The 16,544-nt window shown below is 39.8% G+C and overlaps 1 protein-coding gene across 1 annotated transcript in view; it reads right to left on the bottom strand.

Moving 5' to 3' along the window:
- The window catches only part of LOC103259155 (mitochondrial calcium uniporter regulator 1), a 70,786-nt gene extending 60,924 nt beyond the window's left edge, over window positions 1-9,862 (bottom strand). Inside the window, exons 1-3 of the mRNA XM_021711738.1 lie at window positions 9,616-9,862; window positions 9,120-9,360; window positions 5,225-5,352 (exon numbers count right to left, since the gene is read on the bottom strand). Coding sequence (XP_021567413.1) covers window positions 5,225-5,352; window positions 9,120-9,360; window positions 9,616-9,862 — 616 coding nt within the window. The remainder of the gene's footprint in view (window positions 1-5,224; window positions 5,353-9,119; window positions 9,361-9,615) is intronic.
- Between the last annotated feature and the right edge of the window lie 6,682 nt (window positions 9,863-16,544).

Genomic DNA, 16,544 nt, shown 5'->3' with positions numbered 1-16,544 from the left:
AAGTTGTGTCATGATTTGTGGAAAAAAAATCTCCTGGGGGTGTGGCAAACAGTTAACTGGCTCTTCCATCATGACAATGCACTTGCCCTGTGCTGAGGGAGTTTGGCAGTTTTTGATAAAAAAATGGCATGACCCCGGTGCCCCACTTTCCCTGTTCACCCGATTTTGCCCTGAGCAACTTTTTTTAAATATGTTCCTGGATTTAAAAATCCTCAAAGGAAAATGTTTTGCCACTGCAGAAGAGGTGTAACAAAAAGGCAGGAGCACTAAAAGACATAAAAATTGGTAAGTTCAAAGAGACATAAAATGGTGATATTTATTCTAGTTTTCATGCACTTGTCCGATAAAAATTAGCTATAAGGACATGTCAAAGGTGACACAGTTAGAAATGAAAATCTAAAATTACAGTAGCATTGTGACTTTATTCAGTAGTTTATTATAGTGTGATTTTCAAACTTTGACTATGTAAGGGAAGAATGTTGAAAATAACTCCTTAAGAATGTAGACGTGATTAAATTATTTCATACTAAAATCTGCATATGATTCTTGCACAATATTGAGGATAGATCACTTTCTAATGACATTATTCTAGTAATATGTAATAGAAAAAATCTTAAAAGATATGCCGATAAATATTAATGTATAATTTGCTTATGGAATTTTATATAGATTGTATATTGAACTGGCACTCTCTATCCCCATTTTAATTTCACTAACACCAGCAAAATCTTTTTAATAATCTAAACACAACTTCTAGACTGGGAGGGGCTGCAATTCATTTTTTGATTCAATTCCAAAGTTCCTTTCAGAGTAATAAAAACATTTTCTAAGGAAAAAAAAAATTGGTAAGTTCAAAAACTGTTTTGAGCAGTGGAAACATCATCTCGATAGGTGTGTTGCATCAAATGGAGAGTACTTTGAAGGTGACTGAAGTTTAAACACATGAGAACAAATACACAATTTTTTATAAATACATCCCGGGGTTTTTTGGGTCCTCCTTCATATAATTTTTCATCATAGCCACCAATACTATTGAACTAAAGTTCGGAAATTAAAGTGCTGGAGTGATGAGTCCTCAAGCTTTGTTCACTGTCCAGGGTCTTCCTGGGATATGCTTTCCTTCTTGACACCTCCAGAAATGCTTATTATTCTCCTTACTTTCTTTCCCCACTATTCTCTTCTCCCTATTTCTTCTTTCCTATAAGAACTTTCTGTCCATATTCACACAGCTGACTGAGAGGGAAATGTTGGCCATGGCTCTTTCTTCACAAATTAAATGTCTTTCACATTTGTCTCTGGCTAGTGGTCTCTCACTAGATGCAGGTGAGTGTGCCTCTCTTATCTCCTGAACCAGTGCCTGTGTTAACACTGTCAGTTCAGTTTCACCTTTGACTACACTGTAGGGTAGAGAGGTGAGGGTTGTGGCTTTTCAGGGACAAGCTGAAAGAACTCAATAGATCTAGACACCCAGGTTTCTAACCTTAGAGGAAGTGTGTCAACTCTGACATGGGAGGAATGGAAAATATTATGGGTGGCAGTGTAGGTGGTGGTAGCATTACTGCAGTGATGGGAACTGATTGGGTAGCCAAATACCGATGATTGTAACCCAGTCTAACTTTTTCTTGTAGCTGGAAGGTGTGGCAGGTATTCAGAAAGAGCCTTTCTAGGGATGCATAATCTAGTGATTTATTTTCTTTTAATAGCTTAATGTAAAAATGGACAATTATTATATTATACAAACTATGTTTTGAAATGTAGTATATTAATAAAATAGTTGAGGTACAGCCAACAGATCAGGAGATGACTACCACTGATAAGAGGGTTTGTTACTCACAGTTCCCAAGAGGCAGAGGCATATCACACTAGGGGAGGCCACAGGAAAGCACGAAGGGCAGGTAAGAAGCAGAGGGAGAGGGAAAGACTGTAGGCAAGAGTCCTTATTGGGGTTTCTGAGGAAAGAAAGAGGCACAACGGGGTAATCAACCTTAGAATTGGCTAGCGTAACTGATTTCCGTGGGTTCTGGGGCACGGGGACTGTCCCTAGTTGTCTGATACCTAGCTCTGGGCTATTAGGGCAGGTGGATAGTAGCCTGGAATGTGACAGCAAGGTAAAGGAGGTAGTTGCTGTGTGGGGTCTGGATTGGTTGGTTGTCATTGGAAATGTGTGCACAAAGGGGAGTCACTTATTAGTACTAAGAATTGACTAATCCTGGGACAGGTAGGTCCCTTCAAGGTCAGCAAGGCTCTAAGAGGTCAAAGGATCAGAATACAGAAAATAAAAGACATGGTTGATACATACTACCATATTAATTTAAAAACTAAAGGTAAAGTATAAACTCCACAATCTATAGAAGACTTTCATCTTAAAGCATTTTTGACCGAATGACCATTCATACCTAATAGTCCCACATGGTGGCAAGTTAATAGCCCTATGATCTCGGTTTAACATGGCAGTAAGAGGAAAAGTAGAAAAGAGGCTCAAATTCTACACAATTGTCATTGTTTTAGTGAGAAAAAGAAGGTTAGAAACTAGAAGTTACAGAATAGCGATTTCCCCCCCAGTTTCTCTTTTTTTACTTTTTTGAAAAATTACTTTTTAGGAACATTTGGTATGATGTACATAAAATTACTTACTCATTATGGGCAAAATGATACAAGTAGCATCTTTATTGGACATCATTTACCTCAGATATTCAACCAGCAGTACTTTTTTTTTGAAAGCAGGATTTATTGAGAGTACAGAAAGCTCCCACGGTGGGAGGGGACCCGAAGGGGTTGCCCAGCAGTATTATTATGCAGTCTCAACCCATATCACATTTGTTACCTCCTTTATTCTATATTTCTTGTCAGTGTTTTGGGCACAGGTTGCAATTTGTTAAAAGTTATTTTTCCTATAGGCATTTCTTTTTTTTTTTTTTGAGTTGGAGTCTCACTCTGTCGCCCAGACTGAAGTGCAGTGGCCATTCCTGGCCACCGCAGCCTCAACCTGCTGGGCTCTGGCAATTCTTCCGCTTCAGCCTTCCGAGTAGCCAGAATTACAGGCATGTGCTACCACGCCTGGCTAATTTTTTTTGGATTTATTGTAGAGATGAGGTCTTGCCAAGTTGCCCAGGCGGGTCTCGAACCTGTGGGCTCAGGCAATCCACTCACCTTAGCCTCCCAAGGCTCAGGATTACAGGCCGAGCCACCAAGCCGGGCCCTATAGGCATTTCAATGCAAAGGTACTGATTTTTTTTTTTTTTTTTGAGTTGGAATTTCACTCTGTCACCCAGGCTGGAGTGCAATGGCATGCTCACAGGCAGCTGCTAGGCTCAGGTAATCCCCTGCCTCAGCCTTCCAAGTAGCTGGAACTGCAGGCTCATGCTACCACACCCAACTAATTTTTTGATTTATTGTAGAGACGAGGTCTCACCAATTTGCCCAGGCTGGTCTTGAACCCCAGAGCTCAGTCAATCCTCTCACCTTGGCCTCCCAAAGTGCTGGGATTAAAGGCTTGAGCCACTGCACCTGGCCAAGGTACTGCTTTTATTGTAAGTGCAGAGCTGAACAACCAAAAATACCATTGGGCAAAACCAATATTTGATAATATCAGGTTTTTGGTTTAAAAAAAAAGATTTTTCTTTTCCTATCATGACCGCTACTCTCCTTGTACATACTTTTCATGTTTTTCACATTTATCCCTCAATATTATGACAAAGAAAACAGAAACATTTTTAAACAAAATAATTGGGTTACTCAGTCAATGGTCTTTTTTTGTTTTTTGCTTGTTTGTTAGTTTTTTGAGTCAGTGTCTCACTCTTGCCTAGGCTGGAGTTTAGTGGCATGATAATGACTCACTGCTGTCTCTACCACTTGGGCTCAGGCGATCCTCCTGCCTCAGGCTTTTGAGTAGCTGGGACTACAGGCATGAGTCACCACTCCTGGCTAATTTTTTAATTTTTTGTAGAGACGAAGTCTCGCTATGTTGCCTAGGCTGGTCTTGAACTCCTGGGCTCAAGTAATCCTCCTGCCTTGGTCTCCTAAAGTGCTGAAATTACAGGTGTAAGCCATTGTGCCTGGTCAATGGCATTTTTCTTTTAAAGCAGATAATGTTAATTCTTTATTACTATGTTGTTGTATAAAGAGGTAGATGATCTTATTCACCAGGAAACACTCCTATAAGAAGGATACTAATTACCAAGGAACTCAATGAGGCATAGGATTTCATCAGGGTAAGGAGGAACCAGGAGAGAAGACAGAAAGAGAAGACCTTGGAAGGAAAAGTGTCTGGTAGAGTTTCAGGGTGGAATTGAGAGTTAGAAGAGGTTGAGAGGCATAGGCGCCATTGAGGAATTTGAAAAAACAGGAAGAAGAGGAAGTGAAACATCTTCATTGGTCTTTACAAATAATATATGGAATTATTTTCAATTACTTTTGTTTGCTGGACTTATTTTTTCTATGAATTTGTAATCCTCCTAGAACTGGAATACGTGGATTATAAGCTATAATAGTCTTATGGCTGTAAGAACACTGGTATGGCAATTGCAAATTTTGCTTCTTAATTAACTGACTGTTTTAACCCAAAAGTAATAGTTTTCCATGTTTGTCATTTAATGTTGTGATAAATTAACACAAACACTTTAAAATTAAAGTAACTGTGTTGCTCACCCAACATGTTTTTTAAAGAAAAGGTGTTAATTCTTTACTACCATGTTGTTGTATAAGGAGATGAGAAATTTTCTTCACAAGGAAATTCTCATTTAAAACTAGAATATTCACTTGCTATGTTGTGTCCATAACTTCTACAATATTGTACTTCTGAAACTAAAGGAAGTTTCTTTGATTCATATGATGACTTTTTTTCTGTATTGAATTGGGAAATGACCGTTTATTTGGAGATAAATGAACATTTCCTTTTTGTGTGTTCACAGTGTTTTTTTTCTGATTATCATTACTATTTCTATTATGTCTAGCATTGTTGTATTCTTTTAGTGGCTTGTAATATGGATAAACAAATTAGATCATACTTTGCTTGTGTTTTTTCCCTCTTAGTCAACATGTTTACCATAGAGTTCAGAAATATTTGTGTACCTTCTACTTCAGATGTATAATTTAAAAAAGCATATGGAATCTGAAATAATTATTGTATTTTGCAAATATAACTCATGTGGACATAAAGTATTCATATAACTATAGTTATTTGATATTTGTGAACCTGGATAACACATTTCTTTTCAAATTTGACTCTGTTTTGTCTTATTTGGCAGTTGTTCATCAAAGGAGATCTCTGTGAAGTAGTCACTGTAGGCATCAGACATTAGGTAGGCATTAAATGAGGCATCTCTTCTAATGAACTGCAGGAATGCTTGAAGTCTGTGGGAAGAGAAGGAAAAAGAAAAAGCACCAGCCCTTTTCCCAGATGGAGGGTGTGACTGGCCAGAGTTGCCATCATAGAGCTGGCGGTAAGACAAGGTGCCATCTGCCGTGGCAGTTCAGCTCTGGCCTTTTCCCAGAAAAGCAACATCAGTGCCATAGTTTCCTGTGAAATTGGAGAAGATAATTATACTTCAAAACTTTTTTTCTGTTCTCTCAAAGATGTTGACTTTGGTTATATAGGTAAGAATATGTACTGATAAAACTGAGGAATTATGTGATGAAGTTTCACTTGAACACGGGCATTAAGTTCTGCAGCCACATTGGCTGAGTTTGAGACCTGATTCTGTCACTTACCAGGCCTATGACTAGGCAAGTTACCAATCCTTCGGTGCCTCAGTTTCTCATCTGTAAAATGAGCATGGTAAGAGTATCTACTGCACAACTGTGAAAAATAAATGAAATAGTCGTGGCTAAAGCACTTACAGCACAGAGTGAACATTCAATACATGCAATTACCATCATCATCAATATGATGATGCTTTGAAGATATTTATCTTGATATACATATACTCAGTGAAGTGATTACTACAGTCAAGCAAATTAGCATATCCATCATCTCATCTAGTTACCTTTCTTTTGTGTGTGTGTTTGGGTGTAAGCATACTTAAAATCTACTCTTTTGGCAACTTACTCATGTGCAATATGATAGTATGGACTATAGTCCCCATGTTGTGTATTAGATCTTTAGGCTTATTCGCCCTATGTAACTGATTTATGCAAATGTTTAGACAAAGATACTAGGAGAAGAAGATTTGGATGATATTTCATTCTTTCTATAATTACAGAAGGGTTGATCAATGTTTTGACACAATCATTCTGAAAAAGATAATTCATTACGGGCTAAAAAAGCCATTTGACTTTCAACTTTCTAAAATTACCAAATCACATGTCTAAGAGATATTGCCACCTCTCCTGGCCTCATCCCATTCTTGGCTCTCACCTCTCCTTCATCCTTCATCAGGCAAGAGGATTGCCTAAGCCTGGGGGTTCGAGATCAGCCTGGGCAACATGGTGACACCTCGTCTCTACAGTAAATCAAAAAACTAGCCGGGCATGGTAGCATGCTTCTGTAGTTCTGGCTACTTGGAAGGCTGAGGCGGAAGGATCACCTAAGCCCAGCAGGTCGAGGCTGCGGTGGCTGCGATCATGGCACTGCACTTCTGCCTGGGCAACAAGAGGGAGACTCCAACTCTCACACACACACAAAAATTTTATATTTTTATTTACTATAATTTTTGGAATTGTGATAAAATACACATAACATAAATTTGGCATGTTAAATTGTGGTAAAATACACATAACATACATTTGACATGTTAAATTGTGGTAAAATGCACATAAAATAAATTTACCAGTTCAGTGCTGTGAAGTACATTCATACTGTTGGTTGTACAAACACCACTATTCATTCATTCATAGAGCTATTTTCATCTTGACAAACTGAAACACTGGACCCATTAAATAATGATTCTCCATCCCCTTTTTCCTCAGGTCTGTCCACTACCATTTTATTTTTTGTCTCTATGAATTTAACTATTCTAGTTACCTCATATAAGTGGAATCACACAGCATTTGTCTTTTTATGGCTGGCTTACTTCACTGAGCATTATGCTTTCAAGGTTCATCTGCACTGTGGCATGTGTCAGAATTTCCTTCCTTTTTTATGCTGAATAATATTCCACTGTATATATAGGCACCACATTTCATTAGTCATTTATTTATTGATGAGCACTTGGGTTGCTTCCACCTTTGGGCTGTTGTGAATAATACTGCTATGAAAATGGATACACACATATCTCTTCAAGACCCTGCCTTCATTTATTTTGGGAGTATACCCAGAAGTGCAATTGCTAGATCATATGACAATTTTATCTTTAATATTTCAGGGAACCATCATACTGTTTTCCATAATGACTACCCCGTTTCACATTCTCACAGTGCATAGAGTCCAAATTTCTCCACATCCTCCTAATACTTACTCTTTCTGGTTCTGACAGTGGCCATCCTAATAGGTGGGAGGCATTTCTTCTGCTTTAACTACAAGGATGTGAGAACTTTGATCACTTGGAAGCAGACACCTGGGAGAGCTTCTGAGTAAAGGAAGCCAATAGCTCTTGGCAGTCACAAAAACAGGACACAAAATATATTGAGCTAGAAAATGCATTGTTATGCAGAAGTTCATTGGAATCACATAAAACCATTTATTGTGCTTTAATAGACTCACTCAGGATAAGTAGGAAAACAAAGCCTCTTCAGTTATGGTGCTATGATAGGTATGAAGAAAAACTGTGTACTTTTTTGTTTTGCTTCAGAGGTTCTGCAAGAAATACAAAGTAGTGAAGAGATATCTGGGAGAGACAGCTGGTGGGGCGAATGTGGCATGAGCAATTAAAATTGCTATGAGTTACACTTTGGTGAAATGCTTCCTTGAACAAGCCTATCTATAATTCTCATTCATGCTTATCAGGGTTCTTTAAGACAGTGGAAAAAGAAATCCAATGTGGCAGCATATCCAAGGTGGGGTCTTGGGGCTCAGCCGACTCCAGTGGTGTTGGCTTTGGTCTTTATCTCTGCTTCTGGTGAGGATGACTCCAGAGATGTTTTAACCTTGTGTCTATGCTTGAAGCTCATTCTTTCTGCACAAGTGGAAGCAATTTCTACTGTATAGGAAAGGTTCATTTCCCCCCCCCCCCCCACGAAGCCCCTACATCTTGTTTTAGCAGTGCTCAACAATTGGGAACAAATTTATTGTCATCCAGTTGAGGCAGTTAAGCTGGAACTTCACACCAGTTCTTGTGAAGGAGGAGGCTCACATGTGATGTGTTTACTCTGGTGACAACTTAAGGTATTAAACTTCTCCTAACTTTTCTCCTACAATATTCAACTTTCTCTTTCCCTGATCACCAGAGGTTAGGCACCAGAGTGACTCTTATGGGCTGATTTGTTATATTCATATGTTGGAATACCAACCCCCAGTATCTCAGAATGGAGCCTTATTTGGAGACAGGTCTTTACAAAGGTGATTGAGGTAAAATGACACCATTAGGGTGGGCCCTAATCCAATATTACTCTTGAGTTTATGAAAGAGAGAGAGAGAGAGACACCAGGGGCGCTGGGGCACAGAGAAAAAAAAACCATGTGAGAACACACAGAGCAGGCAGGCTTCTACAAGCCAAGGAAAGAGGTGTTGGAGGAAACCAATCCTGCCAGCACCTTGGTCTTGGACTTTGTCCCCAGAGTGTGAGGAAATAAATTTGTTTCAGCCTCACGGTCTGTTTACTTGCTATGGCAGCTCAGCAAATTAAAACAAGTGAGATGGTTGAGAAAAAGAAAAATCAGTTTGCCAGTTCAGTGCTGTGAAGTACATTCCTACTGTTGGTTGTACAAACACCACTATTCATTTGGGGTGGTGTATTTGGGGGTGGGGGCGGGGCAAGGGGAGGAAAGAGGGAGAAGGGAGGGAGAGGGGAGAAAATGGGAAGGAGAGAAAAGATAAAAAGCAAACTAGGTAGAGGAGAGAGCAGGTACATTTTCTTTTGAGAGGTCACAGGGTGCAACTATTCCTTCCCTGCGCCTTTCCTTTGAACAGAGGTGTTTTCACCGGTCTCATTCCGATCAAGGAATTAATGATTACCTGCCCTAGAAGCGGGGAGGGGGAAGGTGATCCCAGGAGGGAGCGAGAACAAGAGGATCCCCAAGCCCACCCGGCCAAGCTGCTCGGCCGCGTCTGCAGCGTAATGGGGAGGCGGATGGACCTCGGAGGCAGGCGGGGCGGGGACGGTTCCTCGCCGGTTTCCGCGGGGTCTCCCGCGTTTTGCGCGGGCCGGGGTCGCTGCCGGTGACTTCGGGCAGGAGGGGTCGCGATCCGTTTGCTGGGAGGAGGACGTGGAGGGCAGCACACCGGCTGAGGGGCCCTACTCTTCTGCGGGGCGCGGGCAAAGGCCGCTAGGATCACGGGGCCCACCCCCGGGTCACACAAAGGGCCGCCGCCAGAGGTCACCAGCGGCAGGGGAGCGGCAGGGGCGGGCGACCGAGGGGCAGGGGCGTCGGGCGGAGGGGAGGGAGGCGCACCCTGCGGTGGGGCGGGGACCCCGGCTGCTGGGTGAAATCGCCGCCCGCTCGACTGGGACAGTACCTGCAAGGTCTGCAACACTCAGCTACGGGCCTTCTGTGTTCTTCCCCTTCCCGCTCCTGGAGCACCGAGTGGGAGAGAGAGCGGCCCGGGTCCAAAAAGCAAAGTCATTATCAGTTCCCGAGAAGCGGAAAACCGCTCCGCATTTGTTCTCGTGGAACGGCGAATCCTGACTCCTGAGAATCCCGAAATATTCCGCCTTGGTTCAGAGATCGCCGTTGGACAACCGTTGTGCAATCCTTTGCCACACAATCGAAAGTCTTCCTCTGAGTGTGGGTTCCGGAACGAACCCAAGCACAGCTGGGTTGTAGCCATATTAACACTAGAAAAAAAAAACCCGACTTAGAGCAGAAAGCACTACTAGACATAAAGAAGGTCATTTCGTAATGATAAAACATTCAATTTACCAGGGAGAAATAATACTGGTGGTGTGCACTTAATAACAGAGTCTCGTGATTTACCAAAGAAAATGGGCAGAACCATTAGGGAAAATAGACAAATCCATTCTCACAATGAAATATTTTAACACGCTTTTTTCAATTATAGAAGATCAAACAATTATAGAAGATTGTAAATTAATAAGGGCATGAAAGATTTCAGTAAGACGACTAATACTAGCAATACTACAACACAGCAACATTTATAAAACTTTGCATCCAAAAGTTAGAGAATATATATTACACATTTTTAGCGGTACATATGGAATATGTACGTAAATTGCCCATGAAGCCATCTCAACAAATTTCCACAATCACTTATTTGACTAGAGTGCAATTAAGGTAGAAATCAATAAGAAAAAACTTCTGTATATATCTGGGGGAAAAAAATTCTAAATACCCAGTAGATTAAAAGCATAATGAAAATTCAAAAATATTAAAAATAGAATGATAATACTACACATCAAAACTTAAAGGGTATAACCAAAGAGGTATTTAATGAGAAATTTTTAGACTTAAAATGACAAGCTAAAATTTTAGGAAGGAAATAATAAAAAGGAGAAAAATAATGAAACAGAAAACAAGGAAATAATAGTATCGACAAAGTTAAAATATAGTTCATTGGAAAGACAAACTTCTGGCAACATTAAATAAAAGGAAATCTGCAATAGACATATGATAATAAAATTGCAAAGCATCAAAGACAAAGAAATTTCTTTAAAATGTATTATCCCAAAAGAACCAAATTATACTGTCAGTGGAGTTATCAGGAGCAAAAATAGAAGCCAGAAGAGAAAGAAACAGCACATGTATTTGCTGAAGGAAAGTAGCCGGCAACCTAGAATTGTATACACAGCAAAACTTTTTCAATAAAAAAGCTGAAAGATAGAAAATTCTAGTAAATAAAAGCAGTTTGTCACCCACAGATCTTCACTAAAGGAATTTCTAAAAGACATGCCTCAAGAAGATGGAAAACAACCTCAGAAGGAAGAGACAAAGCGCAAAGAGTAAAAATGTGAAATCTCAATATTGATTGTATAAGTAAATAATAATAGTTTCTGTGTCTTAAAACAAATAAGATAGAAAGAAGTGGATGAACAACAGTTGCATGTGATACTGGAGTAAGGTGAACAGAGTAAAAGCATGCTGAGGTTTGTGTATATAGGAGGAGAATAATACTAACTTTGACTTTAGGTATGCATATTACTATCTCAAGAATAACAACTAGAGGTTAGAAATACAGTCATGTGCTCTGAGACATGTGTAGTTAGGCAATTTTGTCATTGTGTGAACATCATAGAGTGTGCTTGCTCAAACCCAGATGGGATAGTCTACTATACAGCCATGCCATATCATATAGCCTGCTACTTCTAGGCTACAAACCTACAGGGTATGTTTCTGTACTGAATATTGTAGGCAGCTTAACACAATGGGAAGCATTTCTGTATCTAAACATAGAAAAGGTACAGTAAAAATATGGAACAAAAGATAAAAAATGGTCCACTTCAATAGGGCACTTACCATGAATGAGCTTGTGGGACTGGAAGTTGCTCTGGGTGAGGCAGTGCATGAGTGGTGAATGAATGTGAAGCCCAAGGACATTAGACTACTGAAGACTTTATAAGCACTGTGCACTTAGGCTACATTAAGTTTATTAAAAATAAAGTAATTGTGCTATGATGTTATGATGGTTACGATGTCAGTAGACAATAGGAATTTTTCACCTCCATCATAATCTTATGAGATTACTATCATATATGTGGTCTGTCACTGACCCAAGTATTGTTATGAGGCACATGACTGTAGAATGTTTCAGTTTTCAAATCAAAGAAGAAAATAAATTGATAAAAACAAAAAAACAAAACAAAACTCAATTAATTCCCAGAAAGCAAAAAAAGGATAATACACACACACACACACACACACACACACACAAATAGGGCAAACAGAAAGCACCATATAAGATGGTGAAAATAATTTTTTAATATATATCAGAAATCACAATAAATGTAAATAGACTAAGCTTTCCAAACAGTATTCAAAGAACATAAAAACAAAACAAAAATACATCTATATCCTGTTTTTAGAGACACATTTAGAAGCTAAGGACAGAGAAAGATGAAAAGAATCTCTGATGGACAAAGGAAGAAAAAAGTACATTCCAGGTAACGTTCTTTACTGTTAGAGATAGAATTCTAGAGCCAGACTGAAGGCGCAATACTTCCTGCCCAAGTGCTGATTCTCCTAAATGCCATGTGCATGCCACTGCTTCTGACAAAACTGAAAGCCAGTTTTCCAGTTTCCTAGGAAATCCTAGAAATGTTGCTCTCCTTACTGGTGTTGGAGAACAGAGCTTCCTCATGCTGGGCCCCGTCACAGTTGCCATGGATCTCCTTGGTGGTTCGTCAAGAGGTATGGAAGGATGTTTTCTTCAAGTATTAAGACGTCAAGAATGACAATACACCTCAAGTGCTGAAGGGAAAGAATTGTCAACCTAGTACTGTATACCGGAGACTTGATTTTTCAAGATGGGTGATCATCTCTGTTACCCTATTTAAAATTTCACCCTTTCCTCCTCTCTTCTGCCCAACCACTTTGAATCCTTCTCTTAACTTAAATTTTTTAAATCATAGAACTTACCCTCATCTAACATACTATATAATATTTATTTATTTATTTTCATTTTAAAGATGTGAGATACAATTCAGGGTTGGGTACGTAAGAGATTATCATACAGGTAAAGTTTGGGTACCCTTATTGATGTTATGTGTTCCCCCCTAATCCCTCCCCGGCAGTGTCCCACTACTGCCAATCCCCTTCTGATAGTATTTTGATAAATGTTCACTTCCTCCTGGCCTAGTAGAATATAAGCTCCAGGAGGGCAGATATTCCCAGGAATAATACATAGAATCCCTCAATAAATGCTTCCGGGGATCAGGGTGTTTATTCACTGTTTATTCACATGATAAATACAACCAGCTTCACAGCAGGAGGCACAGTGATAAAAAATAAGATTCTTTTAAAATTCTTCCTTTCATCCAAAATTAGTACAGAATTAGATCCTTAACCAGAAGACTATGTTCGACTTCCAAGGCAACTCAAACCCTGGCTACCTCTTCCTACATCACAGTTACAGAAGGACCCTTGCACAAATAACATCGTCATTTCTTCTTTACTAGGTAGAAGTGATAGTTTGGCTTGTTGCAGGAGAGACTGTTAGAGACAAAGTTTTCAGGAACCTGACCAATTGGAGATGAACTAAAAGTGAGATGACGCATTTCTGATTGGGTCACTAACTTTTCCCCTCAAAGTGTGGTTTATACAATAACAGGTATTTCCTTGGTTTTAAATATTCTTGCTCAAATATTTAAAGTGGTTACAGAGAACAGCGACAAACAGTGATTTTAAGGCTCCAACTGGTGGAATTGCTGGCAACTCCTTAAAATTCCTTTTTCTGTTTTAGTGTATATGTGAATGTGTGTGTGTGTGTGTGTGTGTGTGTGTGTGTGTATGTGTGTGTGCACATGCGTGCGTCCACACACATGTGAAACTATATATGAGCATGTGGGCATGTGTGTGAGTGTGGAGGTATGAGTCTGTGTGAGTATGTGGGATGTGCATGTATGTGAGACTCTTCAGAATGCCTCAGGACCACCTCCCCTTCCTGAACCCCTCTAGCTCCTTAGTGCTCAGGTCACTGTGGGGATGGCCCATGCCCGCCTCCTTGTCCCTCTGAAGCCTCTGCTGCTCATTGCCACATGACCCTGCTTCCATTAATTGTCTGTGACTGTGTGCTGCCACTGCCACTGCCACTGCCCCTTTAACAGTACCACTATCTTTGTTGCCATCAACTTCATTTTTCAGGGAGCTGCTACCTGGAGTCCCTCTGCTCCAACCCAGCTGTCTGCTTGGCTGATCTGTAGGGAGGGTATTGCATTTTTCCACCTCAGGGCCACCTCTTCCTCATCCTCCCTCTGTCCTAACCCTTCCATTTTGGTCTCTTTAGGGAGATGCTCCACTCCCTCACTCCAAGTCTCTTCTTCTCTGTTTTGGAGTGATTTAATCATATATTTTCAAAAGCACAATTCCACAAAATAATGTATGAGCAGTCTCCTTAACACAACAGTTACGTTTTTATTTTATAAATTATTTTTCAATGGCTGGTATAAATCCTTCCCTCTATTATAACTTCAAAATTCAGCTGCTTAAAACAAGAAGCTTATGCTTAGTAAATGAAAACACTTTTCTCCTCTAGAGATTTCTTTTTGGCACTTATAAACCTCCCTTTGGACACTTCATTTTTCTTCCCATCCTTATGGAGCAGAGTATGTGCAGCTTTTGGAAACAATACTTACTAGTTCTGTAGTTTTGCTAGTTCTTTTCTCCTCTTAATTGCTCTTTGGATGTTCTCCAAAATGTTAGCATTTATCTCCAATTAAAAGGTGCCAAAAACATGGCCACATTTCTTCCCCTATCTTGGAGGAAGCTAACTTGCTTCCTAATTGTGCAAGTCTTCATCTAATGTTGAATACAGCCAGTCAAGCTGTGAAGGAGACAGAATCAAATTTTGAACTCCAAGAAGGACATTTTATAAGGAATACTGTACATTTCAAAATTGGAACTCACAGTCCTGTCTGTAACACAATGGTTCTCAAACTTTAGAATCATCAGGAAAGCTTATTTAAAAGGCACAAGTCTAGGCTCTTCTCATACTAGATTAGAATTTTCAGGAAGTGGAGTCTAGACAAGTCTGAGAACTGCTGCCACAAAATGTAGATAACTGAAGATACGGGGCTTATCGCTACAGAGTGGTAATCTTGAGATTACGTTTGTAGCAATTTGAATTATTCATTTCAGTAAGGGAAAGAAAGAAAGAAGAAGACAACAATTAGTGCAAACTTCAGGGCCTTTGTACCTGCTGCTTCCTCTACATAATGTCAGTTTCCTGTTCCCTGCTCCTCAGTTATTGTCAGCTAAAATGTGCCCTTCCATGTTTTAAAACAGCTTTCTCCTGTTTTATTGCCTTCGTATTACTAATCATTGTCTGAGGTGATCTTGTCTATAGGTTTATAGTGTATTCTCTCTCTTTCTCCTTCTGCGCTTCCTTTCTAATAGGCTGACAACTTTGTTGACAACTATAGGCCTAATCACTAAATTGACATCCAAATGCTTACCATTACACATGTACATTTCTGTTGGTAGGTATTTAGGTGTCAAGTTTTGAAATCTCATGTAAGTTGGCAACTCTTTTAAGAAAAGAAGGATTATGCCTGACTAGTACTTGCATTGTAAATGGCAGAATAGCTCAGAGTACTCAGGAACTGGTTTAATTAATTCAAAACCTACATTTCTCTCTGTCCCTGAGGGCTTTCCTGGAAAGTATTGGAAGAATATAATCAATAAGTTTGAGAAAATTAGAATTTTTACCCCATTTCTATGTGGCCTTGAGCCAGTGTGTTTAGGTAGCCTTGGAAGATTTGTTTAGGTAGTCATGGAAGATTCTAGCTCATCCGGTATCTACCCTTCCCTGCTTTCCCTCTGGGTGATTCTTTGGTTCTTAGGAGGTTATTGGCCATTCTATGAGGAGGCATTGGCTAATAATAGTTGGTCTTATACATGTTATGCCCGGAATTTGTGTAACCCTACAGTCATCTAAATTATGAAGTCAATTTGAGATTAACAGACTGTGCCAGATATGACTTTAGTGAAAGTATATATATATATTTTTTGAGTTCGAGTCTCACTCTGTTGCCCAGGCTGGAGTGCAGTGGCATGCTCACAGTCACTGTAGCCTCGACATGCTGGGCTCAGGTGATCCTCCAGCCTCAGCCTTCCAAGTAGCTGGAACCACAGGTGTGTGCTACCACACCAGATAATTTTTAATTTATTGTAGAGATGAGGTGTCATCAAGTTGCCCATGCTGGTCTCGATCCCCTGGGCTCAGGCAGTCCTCCCAAAGTGCTGGGATTACAGGCTTGAGCCATAGCGCCCAGCCTATATATACTTATTGAAGTAAAAACTTATGAGAACTCTGAAACTGCCAGAGCTAAAGTACTCTGAATCACACAATCTTGGAAATAGAGCTATCTTGGAAGTACGATGCGTTTTTTCCCCATTAAACCATTGGACCTATTTATTCATTTATTCACTCGTCAAACATTTCCTGAGTCCTATGTTAGGCACTGAATTTGCTTCTGAGCTCAGATACCCGTAAGACACAATCTTATGGACAAGGGTTAGCAAACTTTTTCTGTAAGGGTCCAGAGAGAAACGCTTTTAGGCTCTGTGAACCATATAGACGATGTTGCAAATGTTTAGTTCTACTATTGTAGCGCTGAGGCAGTCAAAGACCACACACGAATGAGTAAGAATAGCTGTGTTCCAGTAAAACTTTATTTAAGGATGCCGAAATCTGAATTTCATATAATTTTTATGTGTTAAAAAACATCATTTATTTTCATCTTTTAAGACCATTTGAAAATGAAAAAACCATTTTTAGTTCATGGATTGTACAAAATCAGGTGATGGGCTGAATTCGGCTCATGGGTCATAATTTGCAG

Source organism: Carlito syrichta, unplaced genomic scaffold (assembly GCF_000164805.1).
Source record: "Carlito syrichta isolate Samal-C Ts95f unplaced genomic scaffold, Tarsius_syrichta-2.0.1 Scaffold302538, whole genome shotgun sequence".
In the NCBI taxonomy this organism is placed as follows: domain Eukaryota; kingdom Metazoa; phylum Chordata; class Mammalia; order Primates; family Tarsiidae; genus Carlito; species Carlito syrichta.
Note: the sequence above shows the minus strand (reverse complement) of the source record. Positions and strands in the feature narration are given on the sequence as shown.